This window comes from Ranitomeya variabilis, chromosome 2 (assembly GCF_051348905.1).
Source record: "Ranitomeya variabilis isolate aRanVar5 chromosome 2, aRanVar5.hap1, whole genome shotgun sequence".
Classification (NCBI taxonomy): domain Eukaryota; kingdom Metazoa; phylum Chordata; class Amphibia; order Anura; family Dendrobatidae; genus Ranitomeya; species Ranitomeya variabilis.
In genome coordinates, this window is record NC_135233.1 from 448,396,224 (window position 1) to 448,414,639 (window position 18,416).

Genomic DNA, 18,416 nt, shown 5'->3' on the forward strand with positions numbered 1-18,416 from the left:
CCGCAAATGTGAACGTAGCCTTAGCACTGTTTTACTTCTTCAACGCAGAATTGGCTGGAATTGAGATCGGACGCCATGTCGCGTTTGGAGAGCCCCTGATGTGCCTGAACAGTGGAAACTCCCCAATTCTACCTGAAACCCTAATCCAAACACACCCCTAACCCTAATCCCAACGGTAACCCTAACCACACACCTAACCCTGACACACCCCTAACTCTAATCCCAACCGTAAATGTAATCCAAACCCTAACCCTAACTTTAGCCCCAACCCTAACTTTAGCCCCAACCCTAACCCTAATGGGAAAATGGAAATAAATACTTTTTTTTAATTTTATCATTTTTCCCTAACTAAGGGGAGTTTGATTTACTTTTATAGCGTTTTTATAGCGGATTTTTATGATTGGCAGCTGTCACACACTAAAAGATGCTTTTTATAGCATACAAGTTTTTGCGTCTCCACATTTTGAGACCTATAATTTTTCCATATTTTGGTCCACAGAATCATGTGAGGTCTTGTTTTTTGCAGGACGAGTTTACGTTTTTATTGGTAACATTTTCGGACATGTGACAGTTTTTGATCGCTTTTTATTCCGATTTTTGTGAGGCAGAATGACCAAAAACCAGCTATTCATGAATTTCTTTTGGGGGAGGTGTTTATACCGTTCCACGTTTGGTAAAATTGATAAAGCAGTTTTAGTCTTCCGGTCAGTACGATTACAGCGATATCTCATTTATATCTTTTTTTATGTTTTGGCGCTTTTATACGATAAAAGCTATATTATAGAAAAAATAATTATTTTGGCATCGCTTTATTCTGAGGACTATAACTTTTTTATTTTTTTGCTGATGATGCTGTATGGCAGCTCTTTTTTTGCGGGACAAGATGACGTTTTCAGCGGTACCATGGTTATTTATATCTGTCTTTTTGATCGCGTGTTATTCCAGTTTTTGTTTGGCGGTATGATCAAGCGTTGTTTTTTGCCTCGTTTTTTTTTTCTTACGGTGTTCACTGAAGGGGTTAACTAGTGGGACAGTTTTATAGGTTGGGTCGTTACAGACGCGGCGATACTAAATGTGTGTACTTTTATTGTTTTTTTTATTGAGATAAAGAAATGTATTTATGGGAATAATATATATATTTTTTTCTTTATTTAGGGATTTTTTTTTAGGCGCTTGGTAAGCCACTCCCTGCAGGACCCGGATGCAGCCCCGCGGCCATTTTGGATCCGAGGCCTGCAGGGATAGGAGGTAAGAGACGCTCGGAGCAACGCGATCACATCGCGTTGCTCCGGGGGTCTCAGGGAAGCACGCAGGGAGCCCCCCTCCCTGCGCGATGCTTCCCTATACCGCCGGAACACTGCGATCATGTTTGATCGCAGTGTGCCGGGGGTTAATGTGCCGGGGGCAGTCCGTGACCGCTCCTGGCATATAGTGCCGGATGTCAGCTGCGTGAGCGCGGCCGATCGCATATGACGTACTATCCCGTCGGTGGGAATTAAAGCCCACCCCACCTCGACGGGATAGTACGTCATATGGGATTAAGGGGTTAAAAAAGATTAAACAACAACAACGACAAGTCAGATTTCATCACATCAGGTATAATTTTAATCAGTATAACAGCCCATCCTGATACTGTCTGTAGGTTACAGTGCACAATCCTGCTGACCGGTTCACTTTAAGTGGCGTAGAATGATTACAGAAAGTCAGTTGAAAGATTGTGTAACTTTTCATGACACCCAAAAAATCCACAGAAAAAATTTAATATTATCATCTTTCAGTTTGTCATATTGAGATAACTTTAGAAGTGGAACACAGAGAAGACGATTTGTGCATGAAAAAAAGATCACTTAATTGTAACATACAGTTAAGATTAGTAGTAGATGGTTGCAGAAATTAAAAACACTTCCACACAAGTCAGAAATATTTACTGGAAATCCGCAGCAAAGGCTCACTTGAGAAACGTAAAGATTTTATTTTCAAATCTGCAGCAAACTTACCCCTGATTTCAGCCCTCTACATCAGAAGGATGGAAATCCTAGGTAAAAATTTGCAACAGAAATTGACATGCTGTGTATTTTACAATCTGTACTGCAGGTCAATTTTCATGCGGAAAATGTTTGCAGAAGGGCAGCTGTGAAGATAAATTCACGAAACAGGATAGCAGTGGTGTGCGAGACCTTTCTCTATCAGTGAAGTTCATTTTCTGCAAGCAGCAACATCGGACTTACTCTTGTGAAGAGCCTGGCTGCCCTGTCTGAAGCATTCCTGGCCAGTACTGTCAATGGAAAGAAAAGAAAAAGTCACACGATAGGACAAGTAGATTTAGAATTGTGTTTCCTTTCAAGTAACAAATTGTTATCTGCACTCTGTTGCACATTTTTTTCAACAGTATTTAACATTAGATGACATCCAATGCTAAAACGTAAGGGTATGTAGACTTAAAAATATTTGTATTTTAAGTCTGTTGGTCACTAACACGAGGGTGACTGCAGGAAAATTCATTAAAGGGAACCTGTCACCCCGTTTTTTCCGTATGAGATAAAAATACCGTTAAATAGGGCCTGAGCTGTGCGTTACAATAGTGTATTTTGTGTACCCTGATTCCCCACCTATGCTGCCGAAATACGTTACCAAAGTCGCCGTTTTCGCCTGTCAATCAGGCTGGTCTGGTCAAATGAGCGTGGTGACATCACTGTTTCTTCCCCCAGATCTTGCTTATTTTTCCGTTGGTGGCGTAGTGGTTTGCACATGCCCAACTGCTGAATCCACTGCACAGGTGAGGAAAAAGAGCGCGATCTGCGCTATTCCCCTGGTGATCGGTGGGGGCGGCCATCTTCCTGAGGCCGCGCGTGCACAGATGGAGCGCTCTGCTGCCCGCGGCTTCAGGAAAATGGCATTTTCCAGGAAACCACTACGCCACCAACGGAAAAATAAGCAAGATCTGGGGGAAGAAACAGTGATGTCACTACGCCCATTTGACCAGACCAGCCTGATTGACAGGCGAAAACGGCGACTTTGGTAACGTATTTTGGCAGCATAGGTGAGGAATCAGGGTACACAAAATACACTATGGTAATGCACAGCTCAGGCCCTATTTAACGGTATTTTTATCTCATACGGAAAAAACGGGGTGACAGGTTCCCTTTAAGATGAAAAGATGCCACTTGTAAAAACTTGTGCAGGTGATAAACTTTGATGCTGCCCATGCTGAACAAGAAATAGAAGTGGCTCAAAGTGACACCAACTAGAAAATCTGAATAATGAAAATTGAAGTTCTGTAGTAGAAATAGAATATTTTCAGCTGATCATTGATGTGCTGATACTAATCCAATGATGGGAGGGGCGTCAGGTTGCAGTGAATTAAGAATCAAATATATTTTTGTTAACCCCTTTAAGGCTGCCCTGTACTCTATATATGACAGCCGTTAACGGGATACGTAAAAAAGACTATTTCATCACTCTGGATTCCTGAGCAATAATAAATGCAGATCAATAGAACTGGTCTCCGAGGATCATATAATCCCCTTCAGTACCACAGTCTATGCCAATCATGGCATCTTTGATATTTGACAAAATGAGTGGGCTCTGCCAGTCCATTGGCTTTCCACAATGCAATCCTGGGCATCCGAGGGCCTAACATACCCAGATGTATGGCGTAATTATTTGCCCGTTGGTGTATTAATAGGTTGTAATTAGTGATGAGCCAACATGCTCATCACTAAGCATGTTCGTGTGCTAACCAAGTGTCTTCAGCGTGCTCGAAAAATATGTGTCGCTGCTGTTAGTCGCAAAACATGAAGTGATTGCCTAACAAAATGGAAATCCCTGCGTGTGTTGCAGCTGTCGAACATTCGCAAGACATGCAGGCACGGGGACTTGAACTTATTTTTCGAGCATGCCAAAGACACACAAGCATGCTCTGATAACGCCTTATCCCAGCACATGTTGAACAGCATTATAGAAGCGATCAAACGTTCACTGGTTTAAGTCTCCTAGAGGGACAAAATAAAAATATGAGCGTAAAAAATAAATGAGGTTAATGGATATATTTTATTTTTTATTTATTTTTTGCATTGATGATGCCACAGCTAAACTGACAGGAGGGAAAACCAAAACACTGTGGCTCCTAAAGAGATGAAGAAAAAAAGAAGATTGGGCCATAAAGTCTAACTCACATTGTAATAAGGAATTATAACAACCAAGGAGAAGCATTTTACATTTACATACTATCTGTACATATCTATTGTAACACTTCGCTAATATTTTCTATACATATCCAAACTAAAGCTTTACAATAGAAATCTGGGAGAATCTACACATAGTTGTAAAACCATAGCTCGCAGCCTGTGGCAATCAGGGCATGAAGGCAGCTCTGGTTTGCAGAAATGCAGGAGGGCCACATAATGCAGACCACCGGCCTGTACTCCTTGAACACACACTCACCCCGGGTGCAGCAGGAAAGGCTGGACGAGGAATCCCTGGTAGTCCCAGCTTGTTGTGAATGGCGGTGGCGGACACAATCTGAGCAGAGGACATGGCTGCCATGTGTTGCAATGCTTTGTCCTTGGCGGTTTGATCCTTTAATATAACAGTTGGCATGCAGTTATTGAACTCTGTGCAGACAGTCAATGGTTGTGCAGCTACAAGCGTGAGTATTAAACATAGGAAGGGGATATTTTAATGCCAGCATGCAGTTATGCAAAACCTAATGGCAGTGCTACTACTCTGACCTGACCACCAGTATCTACAGATTGAATAAACCAATATGTAGGAAAATCCAGAAATTAAAGGTGCTTTACAATGCATTAAACAGGGTTTAAAATGTCCAACTACAGCAAACTAACAGATCCTGGTTTCAGAAACGGTCAAGTATTGTTAATAGTGATGTCAATCCCGTTATAGCCATTCACCACCTAAATGAGAGGCTTGAGAGTGGAGAATGAGGAAGGTTACATTAGAAAGATTGCTGGTTTTGGACACCAGTTAAACCTCGTGTAATAGATCGTAAAAAAAAAACTTTAATAGCTGGAGCTTGTGCCGTCAGCCTGGTAAGGGGTCTGCGATATCGTCCGTCACATCTCTAGCATTTCAAAAGGAACTTACTACTCACAACTAAAAGAAGCTTCACATGACTGGCTCATTTATCAAAAATAAAAAACTATCCTATAAATAAAAATTTTGCAATAGATAATTAAGGCGATAGTGGTCTGATTGCCAAGACTCCTACCGATCTTGAAAACAAAGGTACCAGTATCCAAGCAGCTTCCTTTCATGCAAGGTCACATTTCATTAGTGATTAGCAAATACAGAAATAGAGTGAATTCTAGGAACAGACACTAGTCGACCCTCGATTATCATGATCAGTAAGGCATTCTCAGCAGATAGACCACCTGTGAGCAGATATGAGACTTCTCTACATGAACATCAGAAAAAGCGATTGATTTGGCACATCATCTGACTGCCTCTATATGTTTACAGCATGGTGTTTTTTTTTTTTACTGCAATAGTAAATGTGCTTTGCTGTATATGAAGTCTCCCTAAATAATAGATAATAGCACTGCTCAAATCTGTTTTAGTTATATTACTTTGTGGAGTTAACAGTCTGTCTATTGGTCGATGGTACAGGTAGTTGCTAATAAATTCCCAGGCTTAATAATTAGCATATATCTCAGATCCCTGTCAGCAGTGGAAAAGGCTGAAGGATTAAAGAGACTCTAGCTTAATAAAACCATATCACTTTATTCAATATAAAATACATTTATAACAATAAATACAGACCAAAGGAACCTAAAATAAGAGGGTGCCTCCGGAAGAAGCAAAACTGCATCGGGGGCGATGGAGACGTAACATTTTTATTTCCCCTTGTTTAATGGTGATTTGCCACTGAGGTAATAAATTGGCCATCATTGATCTCGGTTTATATATATTTCATTACTGTACTCTTGCCCATTATATAATTGTACTATGAACTTTGTCAAGATTATTTTATAGGCTCTTTTCCTACCTTGGTCTTTAGACAGCATTTGTAACTTCATATCACATTACTGTACTGACAGTAGCAGAAAATCTATTTGTGTCTATTGATTTTAGTGTTTATTGGGGGTTCTTTCGCACTGTTTTTATCGTTATGAATTTGTTATTTTGCATTGAATAATAAGTATATGGCTTTATTAGGCTAGAGTTTCTATAATCCTTCAGCCTTTTCCACGGCTGGCAGGGATCTGGGATATAGGTTATGTATAAAAGTGTATAGCACTATAATTCGGTCTTGGAAATGTGTCAATAATAATTAGGTATTTTGTTGACCATTCCTTCCAGGGTGCGAAAGACGACAAGTCATCCAAAGGTTACCTCCGGCTGAAGCGTAATTAGCATCAAACATCTCTTAGTTATCAAATATGCAATAGATATTACTTGGAGAAGGAACTGGCCATAATTTATGTTATTTAAACTTTCCAATGGGTTGGTTTGTTCTCCCAGTGTTTGCGTGGGTTTTCTCAAGTTTCCTCCCACACTTCAAAGATATACTGGTAGCGAATTTATTTTGTGAGCCCCATTGGGGACAGTGTTGATGATGTTTGTAAACAGGTGTGGAATTAATGGGGCTATGTAAGTGAGCAAAATTATTTTATACTATAAATAGTTTGCATTTCATACACTGGATGTATATGTGATGTTATGCAAATTAATTTGCTCCCCATGGAGGCAAACACTATGGAAAGAAGTTTAAGTAGTCAAAGGTCCTAATAAAGTCTCCTTTTCATGAAATCTACAGATCTGCTACTATTATGAGGAATGTTTAGTTAAAATTTCATTTGAGTAGTAGTCACCCCTATAATACACAAGCATGCTTGTGTCAGATGGTACTACTCTACCTATAATCCTCTGCACTCTGATCATTCAGCCTGATGCTAGTGTCTATGGCTCAGAAACTGGCGGACATTAGTGCATGATTGCGGGTACATCAAAGCGGTCATTAGCAGTCAGTCTCGGGCAGGCTGTACAAATGCAGGCAAGGCCTTCGTGCTATTAGCCCATGTCACAGTTCTAAAAAAAAAAAAAAAAAAAAAAAAAACCTGTACAGAGAATGTAGTTGTCATCCTTTGGGGCATTGACATCTAACCCATAGATATTGCTCATTGTGTGTGGGCAAAACAGCACAAGCTGGGAAGACAAGTCAAAGCAATCAGCCAAACACTGTGCAAAAGCCAAACTGGAGTCACAAGTCAGGAGCCAGGTCAGTAACTTACCATATTTGTCACCTGGATACAATACAAATAGTGTGTTAAAAGGTGGGCGTAAAGCAAAAATAACTAAATATCACACAAAACAATTTACAAAGGACATATAAAGCAGCTAGACAAACAGGGCAATTCATTCTTTTAGTGTATATTCACGCACAGTAATTGAGTTTTTCGCAACTGAAAACCAGTTCCATCCTTCTGAATAACAGGATTTTTGGTTGCTTACCGTAAAATCTGTTTCTCGGAGCCTTCATTGGGGGACACAGGAACCATGGGTGTATGCTGCTGCCACTAGGAGGCTGACACTATGCAAATAAAAAAGTTAGCTCCTCCTCTGCAGTGTACACCCCACCGACAGGAAGTAGGATATTCAGTTAGTGAGAAAGCAGTAGGAGAAGCAACGTGTAAACGAGAAAGAATATTATAATAACAATAATCTATTTATATAGCGCCAACAAATTTAAGCAGCGCTTTACAGTTTAACAGTTTCAAACACTCAAAGAGTGTTCAAAGAACGCAAACGTTAACAGTGTAACATAATAAACAGAGCTGTTCAACTTGGGAGGGTGCTGTGTCCCCCAATGAAGGCTCCGAGAAACAGATTTTACGGTAAGCAACCAAAAATCCTGTTTTCTCTATCGCCTCTCATTGGGGGACACAGGAACCATGGGACGTCCCAAAGCAGTCCCTGGGGTGGGAACAGCAGAAAAACTCCATTCAGGTCGGAGGACTCACCACTGCCGCCACTGAGCCTCCAGAACAAGATTGAGGTCCCAGGGATCCACGGGAGTGTGGTATGGGAGAGCCGCATGCGCCACTTGAAGAAAAGTTCTGATCTGAGAACGGGACGGATATAAATCTTTGTACCGTGATAGCCAGAAGCTAAGGACCTCTGAAAGGGACTTCAGAAAAAGGATGGAAAGGGTTGCTATCTGACCCTTCAGAGAACTAAGGGCAAGGCCAGCATCAAGTCCCGCCTAGAGAAAACGGCCAAAATGGAAGGTTTCAACAGCAAAGCTGTTAACTTGAGCCACCAAAAACTCTGCGGCAGATGAACGATCTCAGCAAACCAGAACCTTCTGGGCCAACCTGCCCCTCCGCATTGATCTTCAACAGCCTGGGAAGAAAGGGAAGGGAAGAAAGGGAAGGGATGAACAGAAAGGGAAGTACAAATTGCGACCCAGGAATGGTCAAAGTATCAGTATCCACAACAAGAGGATCGCGGACTTGGAAACAAACGGTGGAACCTTCCTAAGTAGTCGGGCTGCCAGGAGATCCGTGTCCGGAGTTCCTCATCAAAGGCAAATTTGAAGGAAGACCTCCTGAAGCAGGGACCCTTGTCCTGCCGCAAGGCCCTCGTGGCAGAGAAAACACTGCGGCCTAATTGTCCACGCCGGGGATATGCACTGCGGATAGTGCCGAAAACCGTCGCCTCTGCCCAGAGGAGGATCTTGGATACCTCTGCCATTGCCAAGAGACTGATTCCCTCCCTGGCGATTGACATAAGCCACAGCCGAGGCATTGGACGTCTGAATTCTGACTGGCAGACCTCTGAGAAGCCTTTCCCAGTGACTCAGGGATAGAAGAAAGGCCCCTATCTCAAGGGTGTCGATCGGCGGAGAGGACTCTTGCTCCGACCAACGCCCCCTTCAATGACGGATGGCGAGAAAACGCACCCCAGCCGGGAAGGCTGGCGACCGTCATCACCGCCTGCCTTGGGAGGACCGGACCTGGGGAATGAGAGGGGATGACAGCCACCAGTTGAGAGGCTATTAGAATCAAACGGAAAGCTGGAATGGAGGATCCAGAGACAGCACAGACGTGTCCCACTGAGGAAGGATGGTCTGCTGAAGTGGTCTCAAGTGGAACAGCGCAAAAGAGAACGCTTACGGAGCTGTCACCATGCATCACAGGATCGTCATAGCTGAACGGAAGGAAGGCAGCCGAGGGCCCTGCAGAGAGCGAACTTCGTATGGAGAATTGCCCGCTTCTCGAGAAGAAAAACCCCCGGCTGTGTCGAACAACATGCCTAAGAGGACGAGACGCTGACTCGGAACAAGACAAGACTTTGTTCTGTTGGCCAGCCACCAGAAACGGGACAGGGAGTCGAGGACAATGGTCAGACTCTCCTGGGCCTGAGAGAGGGGCAGAGGCTTGATGAGGATGACTTCAAGGTATGGAATGAGCACTAGGCCCCTGATCCTCAAGGAAAATCAGGACATGGAGCAAGGCATCTTGGATATCCATGGAGCACAGGAATTCCTGTGGATCCATGGAAGCCAGGAATGAACAGAGGAACTTCATCCTGAAATGCCGCAGGCGGAACCTTCTGTTCACTAACTTCAGAGACAGAATGGGTCGAACTGTGCCGCTCTTCTTCGGCACTACAAGCAGGTTTGAATAGAAACCTGTGAAGCGCACCTGGTGTGGGACGGAAACAATAACCTCCGAACAAAGAAGGAAGGTAATGGACGCAAAGAAACCTGGGATCAGAGGAGGATTTTTAGAGGGCGGGATTCGAAGAAGCGATTCCGGGCCGCGAAGTGAACCCTATCTTGTATCCAGAGGATACCACCTCCCTGATCTAAGCGTCCTCCACCAAAGCCAGCCAAACATCCCTGAAAAAAAGGCAGGAGATGCCCGCCCAAACTGGAAGAAACTTTGGGCCGTTAGCACGAGTTATGCCGAGGAAGATCTGCCAGGTCTAGGCCTGGTGGACCAACCATGGGAGTTGCGGGAACGCCGGGAAGGGGTAGGCTTAAAGGAAGCCTTTTCTCTAGCCAGACGAGATCGCAGTCTGTGTTAGCTAGAGGAATCTTCCAACGCCACAAAACAGCGAAAGGACAAAGGGAACTCGTGCCTCCAGTGGCGTCATTAATAATTGCCAGGAGCGGACTTCTGAGCACGCTTGTGTGCTAGGATCATGGTCCTGCTAAGGGATCTATGAGGATACGGGGTGGCAGTACACGCCGTACTGAGGCCCTCTTCCTGTCCACACCACGCTGGAGCCCGGTGCCCGCCATGTCCCAAGGTAATATACCGGTCACATGTCTAGTACATACTCTTTACGCCTAGGACTGGTGGACAGGCACCAGGTGTACTTGTATGCCCTATTCTGATTTTGCACAGGTTTTCATGGCACTTGATTTACTAGAGTTGCTCCTTTGTTATATTTGCTATCTTAGCATTTATTCTATCCTTTTGGAGGTGCTCCCTAGTGTGTATTATCATTATTATCATCCTGTCCCTTTCTGGGCATTCTATTCTGCTCAGTGTGCAAATCAGTGTTTACTCTCAATTGTTACTACTGTACTTTTGGGCGTGCTCCGGCAGGGCTGTGCTCAGGCTATCTGGATTCGTTGTGCCCTTCCCCAGCCACCTATTTACATCTTGTTGGCTGTATTTTTTGGCATGCTTTTCCCCTTTTCACCATTTTTGTCTATGTGTTATTATTGTTCTTTTGTGTATTTGACACTTTAATAAAATTATTTCAGCTTTGGTACCTCTCTTGCTTGGTTGCTGCTTTGTTATTTTTAATTGCTTCTTTCACTCTGCAACCTAGCATATTGTTTATAGGTTTACATGTTATGGCTTAGAGGTAAGCCCTCTGCTGGCCAGGAGGGCAATTTTTTGGTCTAAGAGATCGCAGTCTGTGTTAGCTAGAGGAATCTTCCAACGCCACAAAACAGCGAAAGGACAAAGGGAACTCGTGCCTCCAGTGGCGTCATTAATAATTGCCAGGAGCGGACTTCTGAGCACGCTTGTGTGCTAGGATCATGGTCCTGCTAAGGGATCTATGAGGATACGGGGTGGCAGTACACGCCGTACTCATAGTCCGTATTGTGGGACTACAGGTGTGACTGTTCACCCTGTATCCCTCCGGAAACCTGAAAAGAAACAACGCACATTGAGGTAGATAAGGGTCTAATGAAAGACCCATGTCCACCTCCTACTGACACTAAGCTAAACTGAATATCCTACTTCCTGTCGGTGGGGTGTACACTGCAGAGGAGGAGCTAACTTTTTTATTTGCATAGTGTCAGCCTCCTAGTGGCAGCAGCATACACCCATGGTTCCTGTGTCCCCCAATGAGAGGCGATAGAGAAAAGGATGTTTCTGAAGCCGACGCATTGATTTATGCAAGCCCATTTAGAGATTGTAACGACAGCTAGGGCTTATTCACAAGACTGTATAGTGCCCGCATTTTACTGTTCGCATTACGGCCACAATTCCTGGCCAGATTGATGGTCCCCCTGAACCAAAATAACAGTGTTATATATAAGCGTAGGAGGTTGTAAACACAGATCTGGAGACCCCCATTCAGGCTGGGAATTCCAGCTCCAACAAGATCTTAAAATAGGGATACTATACAGTCTTGTGAGTAAGCCTTTCTGATATGTCTACATGTGATAATACCCTTGTTGGAGACTGGTAGAAATGCACAGGTTTTTTTTGTTTGTTTTTTTTAAATAAAAGGTATAGTTTTAGCCTAGCAGATGTGGAAATGAATAAGATTGTTGGTTCACTATGGATAAAACACGAAACAAGAGATTTATATCTAATGGGTGTCTTATTGCTATGGAGCATCGCACACCATTCCCAGACAAACTCCGCTGAGATCAAGGTCGCTTTCGTACATCTGACATTCAGTCGATTAGAGACCACACTGTCCAGATTGTCTAGGGTATCTTCACCTGAACTCAACAGCTTTACATATGCTTATGAGGTTGTTGAGTTCAGGTCAGGAGACCCTCAGAAAGGCTGGACATCACGGTGTGTACTTGAATCATGACCACTGGGTGTCTGAAATTGGCCTAGAACTGTAATTATTTTGCACATGGTGTTCTATGCTCCCTAGATAGCACCTTTAGAGTACAACCCTATATTAAAATTATGCTTCACGGGACGGACCTTGACCTCTAAGGGGGTTCATGTTATAGAATAGGTTTTTCTCCACATAGACTGTTTTATGGACAAGCTGTGTATTTCACTACTAATTAATCTCCCTCATTACTCGTGGAAAGCTAAGTGGGAAAAATACCTTAATACATCCTTAATACATCTACATCAGATTATGTACAAACCCAATTCTAAAGTACTTGGGACGCTGAGTAAAATATATAAAAAAACAAGACGACAATGATCTGGAAATTTCCTATAACCATATTTTATTCACAGCCAAACAAGAAACGCAGTTCAGAAGTTGAACGTTAGACATTTTTCAGGTTAATTTTAATCATGTCAAAGTTGATGGCAGCAACAAATTTCAAAAAAGTTCGGCATGCTAACAATAGGATGGAAAAGTGGAACTAATGAAAAACAGCTTGAGGGTCACTTTTCAATTACCGTATTCTTCAGAACATAAGACACACCCAAAAATTTGGGGAGGAAAATAATAATGATAATAATAAAAAAATTTTTTATCCCCCTAAGATGGAGGTCAGTCTTCTAGTCCGAATGAAAGGTATCTTACCTGGGAAGGAAGGGGGGAACAGAGCGGGGTCACAGGAGACATTATCCTTTCCTCAGGAAACGTCGAGGCCTCAATCCACGTAGGCGCCGCTACTGGCGGCCATCTTTCTGAAGCCATGGACTAGGCCAAGATCCCAGTTTGAGAGCATGTACCGCCTCTGGCAACACACGGCTACAGGAAAATGGCCTTCGGGAAAGCAGCATCACACCACTTCTGCCGGTACCAGCTTCCTGATGAAGGGACCCTGCTTCACCACCGCCACCACTCCCCAGTAAGCTACATTCGGACTATAAGACGCACACCCAATTTTCTTCCCAAATTTGGGGAAGGGAAAACTGCGTCTTATAGTCCGAAAAATACAGCAAGTCAAATGACTGCATAAAAATAGCATGTTAGAGAAGCAGAGTCTATCAGACGCAGAAATGGTCAGTTTCAATCTGATCACCTGCGTCTAAACAGTGGAACAATTTTAGAAAAATGTTCCTCAACATAATATTGCAAAGACTTTGAATATTCCACTAGCTACAAGACATTATACCAAAAGATTCAGATTCGTCAAAATTTGATGCTCGTGGTCTACAGGTCCTAGAGCAGCATTGAATTACAGATGCCATAATTCAGTCATGCACATCACTGCATGGGTCAGGAATATTTACAGAAATCATTGTCTATGAACACGTGCAATAAACAAAAGCCAGTGATGGCTGTAGCATGAAAAAAAAAAAGGCTACATAACACAATCCAGAAACGCTACAATATTCTCGAGACCAGAGATAATGCACAAGGAATTGAAGCAAATTTGGAAAACTATTCTGTGATCAGATGAATGAAAATGTGAAATACTTTTGGAGAAGGACAATCCAAGCTGTTATCAGCGCACAGTTACGGCATCTCTGATGGTATGGGGCTCCAGTAGTGCCTATGCCATGGGTAGCTTACTCATAAAAGGCGCTATTGAAGCGGAGCATTACATAGAGAGGTTAGAACATCATAAGCTCCATTTAGACCAGAGGTGTCAAACTGCATTCCTCGAGGGCCGCCAACAGGTCATGTTTTCAGGATTTCCTTGTATTGCACAGGTGATAATTTAATCACCTGCACAGAATGATTCCAGCACCTTGTGGAATGCTAAGGAAATCCTGAAAACATGACCTGTTGGCGGCCCTCGAGGAATGCAGTTTTACACCTCTGATCTAGACAAGGTCTACTTCAGGGAAGACCTTGCATATTTCAGCAGGCCAATGCTAAAGCACATACGTCATCCATCATAGCAGCATGGCTTCAGATTAGAGTTAGGGTAATGACCTAGTCACCTTCAGTTCAGACTTTTTGCAAATATAAAACATTTTGTACATTATGAAACTCAAAATCTGGCAAAGGAGACCCTGGACTGTAGAGCAGCAAGAATACTACATCAGAGACAGGAATGGAACAACATTCCTCTCCCAAAACTTAATCAATTGTTTCCTGACTCCACAGGCCGGGAGCAAACGGTCAGTAATTGGCAGCGCTTTGGACGCTGCACATGTCTGCTGTGTCCAAAGCGCTGCCGGCTTTTGAACTCAGGTGATTCCGCATGTGTTAATTGAACAGTGCAAAATCACCGTGTCCAGTATATTGTATGGGCGAGATTAATCTTCATCTCCGCAAGATAATTAGACGTACTGCGGTCTGGAAAAACACGCCACATGTCCGTCTACGCGGGTGATCCGCAGGCGTCAGTGCACGCTGAGTGGACATAGGATTTCTTGAAATCACATCCACTATGCTGTAACATCTGGACACTGTGGGTTGGACGCTGCGTCAAACCCGCAGTGTTTACTGACCGTGGGAACGTACCCCCAGAGGTTTACAGACTGTTGTAAATAGCAGACAGGATGCAACACAGTGGTAGACATGGTCCTGTCCCAACTTATTTTGAGATACGATGTGGCCATCAATTCCTAAATTGGTTAATAACATGGAAAAATGTGTAACTTTCACCTTCTGATCTGGGCTCGGTTGTGAATAAAATATGGCGACAATAGATTTCCAGATCATTGCACTCTTGTTTACTTTACATTTTACACAGCAGTCCAACTTTTTTTTTCTTAATTTGGTTTGTAAATTTAAATACTTTAAGGCTATGTGCACACGTAGCGGTTTTTACCGCGGAAACGCAGCGTTTCTGCAGCTGCGGGTCCGCAGCAGTTTCCATTGCGTTTACAGTTACATGTAAACCCTATGGAAACCGCAATCCGCTGTGCACATGCTGCGGGAAAAACCGCACAGAAACGCAGCGGTTTACATTCCGCAGCATGTCACTACTTTGTGCAGAATCGCTGCGATTCTGCACACATAGGAAAGCATTGAACCGCTTACTTCCCGCATGGGGCTGCGCGGGAAGTAAGCGGATCATGTGCGGATGGTACCCGGGGTGGAGGAGAGGAGACTCTCCTCCAAGCCCTGGGAACCATATTTGTGTAAAAAAAAATAAAAAATAATTAAAATAAAAAATAATGATATACTCACCTCTCAGCGCTGCACGCGGCCGTCCGGTCGCAGGGTTGCTGTGGGAGCAGGACCTGCGATGACGTCGCGGTCACATGACCGTGACGTCGCAGTCACATGACCGTGACATCACAAAGGTCCTTCTCGCACAGCATCTTTGGAACCGGACTGCCGCGTGCAGCGCTGAGGAGATCGGGACGTCAGAGGGTGAGTAAATAACCATTTTTTATTATTTTTAACATTACTATTGATGCTGCATATTGCTGCATATGCAGCATCAATAGTATAGGAGGAAACCCGCAGCGGAAACCGCAAAACAAACCGCAATAAATCTGCAGGGATAACCGCAGCGGTTTTGCCCTGCAGATTTATCAAATCCGCTGCGGGAGAACCCGCAGAGGACCCGACCTACGTGTGCACATGGCCTTAGCGTAACTGCTTTGTATAGTCCTTGTAAAGAGTTAATAATTGACTGCAGTAGTCACAATAATACACGTTAATAAATTATTAAACTAATCAGACAAGACACATGTTTCAATGTTGGGGAGAGAGGGGGAATCAACAAAAATACAAAACACAAAAACTGGACTCAAACGTACAGATAAGAGCCGCAACATTTTCTTAATACCTTTGGTGTAAACCCTTAAATCCAAGTGACACTACGCAGACTATTAAATAAAAGAAAATTTAATGGGATTTAACCCTTCAGATTCCAAAATTAAAGTCTGCAGATGATTAATGCCATTGAAGGGGAAGCTTTAGATCAGGTTAACCTTTAAATGCATTTATCCCAACACATAACTGCAGTCATATCTGCCCATCTTTGTAGCAGTCAGTCATCTGGAGGGAGATGTAATATGGGTCCGGCTTTCCACAAATGGCCGGCTCTTGGACTGCCGTTGCCTTGCTCACCGCTGTATTAATAAGAACCGAATTAGATAACAAAAGGTGACTATTACATCCCAGCAATGGCTCTGGTGTTGGGAAGAATGTACATTCAGAGGTGTCCTGACTTGCTGCCTAATGAGGAGTAATTAATCCATCTCTTTTTTGTGTGTTTCAAAAAATACTGAAGACTTCATTCACATCAAAAGGAATTTTTTTTTTCCAAAAGCTTTCAAGCATCGCTCATTGAACAGGAAACTGAAGAACTGGACTATATTTAGCCATCTGCGACTAGTCGTACACATTTCTTTTGCTTGGCTACAGATTATGAATCTAGAACATTTCCAGGGGAGTCATCATGTCTACTGAACAAGCAAAAAGAGAAGAAAAGGGGGACAGAACAAGCCATTCATTCATGTTAATAGTTTGCTGGTGAGAAGGGTATGTGGTCCCAACAGCCTTTTATCGGTTTAGTTTTGCAACATGCTCAAGCGTCCATGCAGCCAATACATTAGATGTGTAAAATCGCTGCAACCCAACACATCTTTATCCTGCAGTTAGAAGTAAAGCAAAGGGGATTTACGCCTGCCAACAAAACTGCAAGACTTATTAACAAAAAGAAAGGCAGCATTCTGTGTTATCAAAAAAAGGTTTGCCTGCTAAAATCCAAGTACTCAGCCAGTGCAGCTACAACTCTAAGCCAGCCACCAAGCAGCAGTGCCCAGCAGCACAAGCGGATAGCATCCTGCAAGCCTTTCACTGCTGCAGACAGCTGGCACAGTGGGTTAGTATAGAGAGGAGGCACAATACAGTGTTCTAATCTCTAAAAACTTTACTAGAAACTATTACTAACAGAGTCTTCTATACTTTAGCATTAAGCAATCCGCTCAAGTAATAATATTGTAACAAATTAAATACTGACGTCCCAGAGGAATCTGAAGGGTAAAGTCTGTTGAACAAGTTTTAAACTGATGTAAAGTTCTGCAACTTTCTACTATACATGTTTCAGTTCCTCACCCAGAAGCTAAGGCTTTGCTACAATCTTATTCAATTTAAGAGTAGCTAAATTCTGCAGCACAACATAAAACATTGTAGCGAACTCTCCATACAAGAGAATTGTGCCGAATGTAAGAAACCTCATAGCTGTAAGGAATATAAAAGGCCATGGGTTTTACAAGGCGTTCAGCTTTTGGAAGTCTATTAGACTGGTTCCTACTAACAGAAGGCAAACTAATCTTCTCTAAGCAAAAAGTTTATTCGAAAAGTTGCAGAACTTTTTAATCATACAATGACTGAATTTGACATAAAATTGGAAAACCCTTTAAGAGTTGTGATTGTGGATGTCCGTCAGTTGCTAAAGGCCTTTATGTGCCGAAGAAGGTACAACTGAGACGGTCCGAGCCTTTCCTGCTGCAATAGACATGACGGACTGTAGGTGAATTCACCACTAACTGATATCTCTGGGCAGCTAAGTATTCCTGCAGAGGATATTCACAGTGACTGCTTGCAGAGAAGTAGCAGAGCGGGTATTAAGAAATGTAAACAGCTCTCACATGCAGCAAGAAAACTAGGTTACAAGGATCGCAGCACAAAGCATTCACCGGTCACCATGGGAAACAGGAAGTGAGATGCGTAGCAACCACAAGCCCAAAAGCAGAGAAGCGCATACCTTCAGCTTGGAATGAAAATCACGAGATTTCCTTCTGGCAAGAACCTGAATGTGACTAGACACCTGCAGGGTAGGGGGAGGGAGGAAAACAAAGGAAAAAGCCTGTAACCATGGAGATGAAAAGCCCCTACAACTGGGCAAGCCAGACGTACCTTAATGGCGGCTTGGATTTCTCGAACTTTCTTTCTTGCTAAGACCTGTATGTGACTAGACACCTACGGGGGTCAGATTTAAAAAAAAAATAAAATAAAAAAAAAAAAAAAGAAGTTTAATTTTTCTTTTTTTTTTTCTTTTGGAATTTGGCGTTTTTTTTGTTTTCTTTTATTTTTAAATAGGAACAGTGCAAGCTCATGCGGCATTAAGCTTGTAGCACTATAAAAGTTTGAAGGGAAAAAAAAATCCCCAAAAATTTTCAAGAAAAAAAAAAATTATGGCTCAACTTTATAAAAATAAAAAAAGCAGCCTATCACTACGTGAAAAAGAAAAATATTACCGTAATTGTCTTTTAATATAACTTTTTTATATATGGAAATGTAACTAGGGTGGAAGAAAAGTAGAGAAATAACAAAAACTTTGTGCAATTCTGTCCAGAGGAAAAGAAAATATGAAACCAATTTACAGAAGAAATGGCAGTATTAAAGGCAAAAGTCATCAA

At 42.8% G+C, this 18,416-nt stretch overlaps 1 protein-coding gene across 5 annotated transcripts in view; it reads right to left on the minus strand.

The window, feature by feature from the left end:
- The window catches only part of TEAD1 (TEA domain transcription factor 1), a 345,319-nt gene that overhangs the window by 55,915 nt on the left and 270,988 nt on the right, over window positions 1-18,416 (minus strand). For 2 of the 5 annotated variants that reach the window (XM_077287236.1, XM_077287235.1), the window contains 4 exons: window positions 17,914-17,976; window positions 17,762-17,824; window positions 4,444-4,578; window positions 2,229-2,275 (listed from right to left, as the gene is read on the minus strand). In XM_077287236.1, the coding sequence (XP_077143351.1) occupies window positions 2,229-2,275; window positions 4,444-4,578; window positions 17,762-17,824; window positions 17,914-17,976 (308 nt within the window). The remainder of the gene's footprint in view (window positions 1-2,228; window positions 2,276-4,443; window positions 4,579-17,761; window positions 17,825-17,913; window positions 17,977-18,416) is intronic. The other 3 variants (XM_077287239.1, XM_077287238.1, XM_077287237.1) reach the window with 2 other exon arrangements.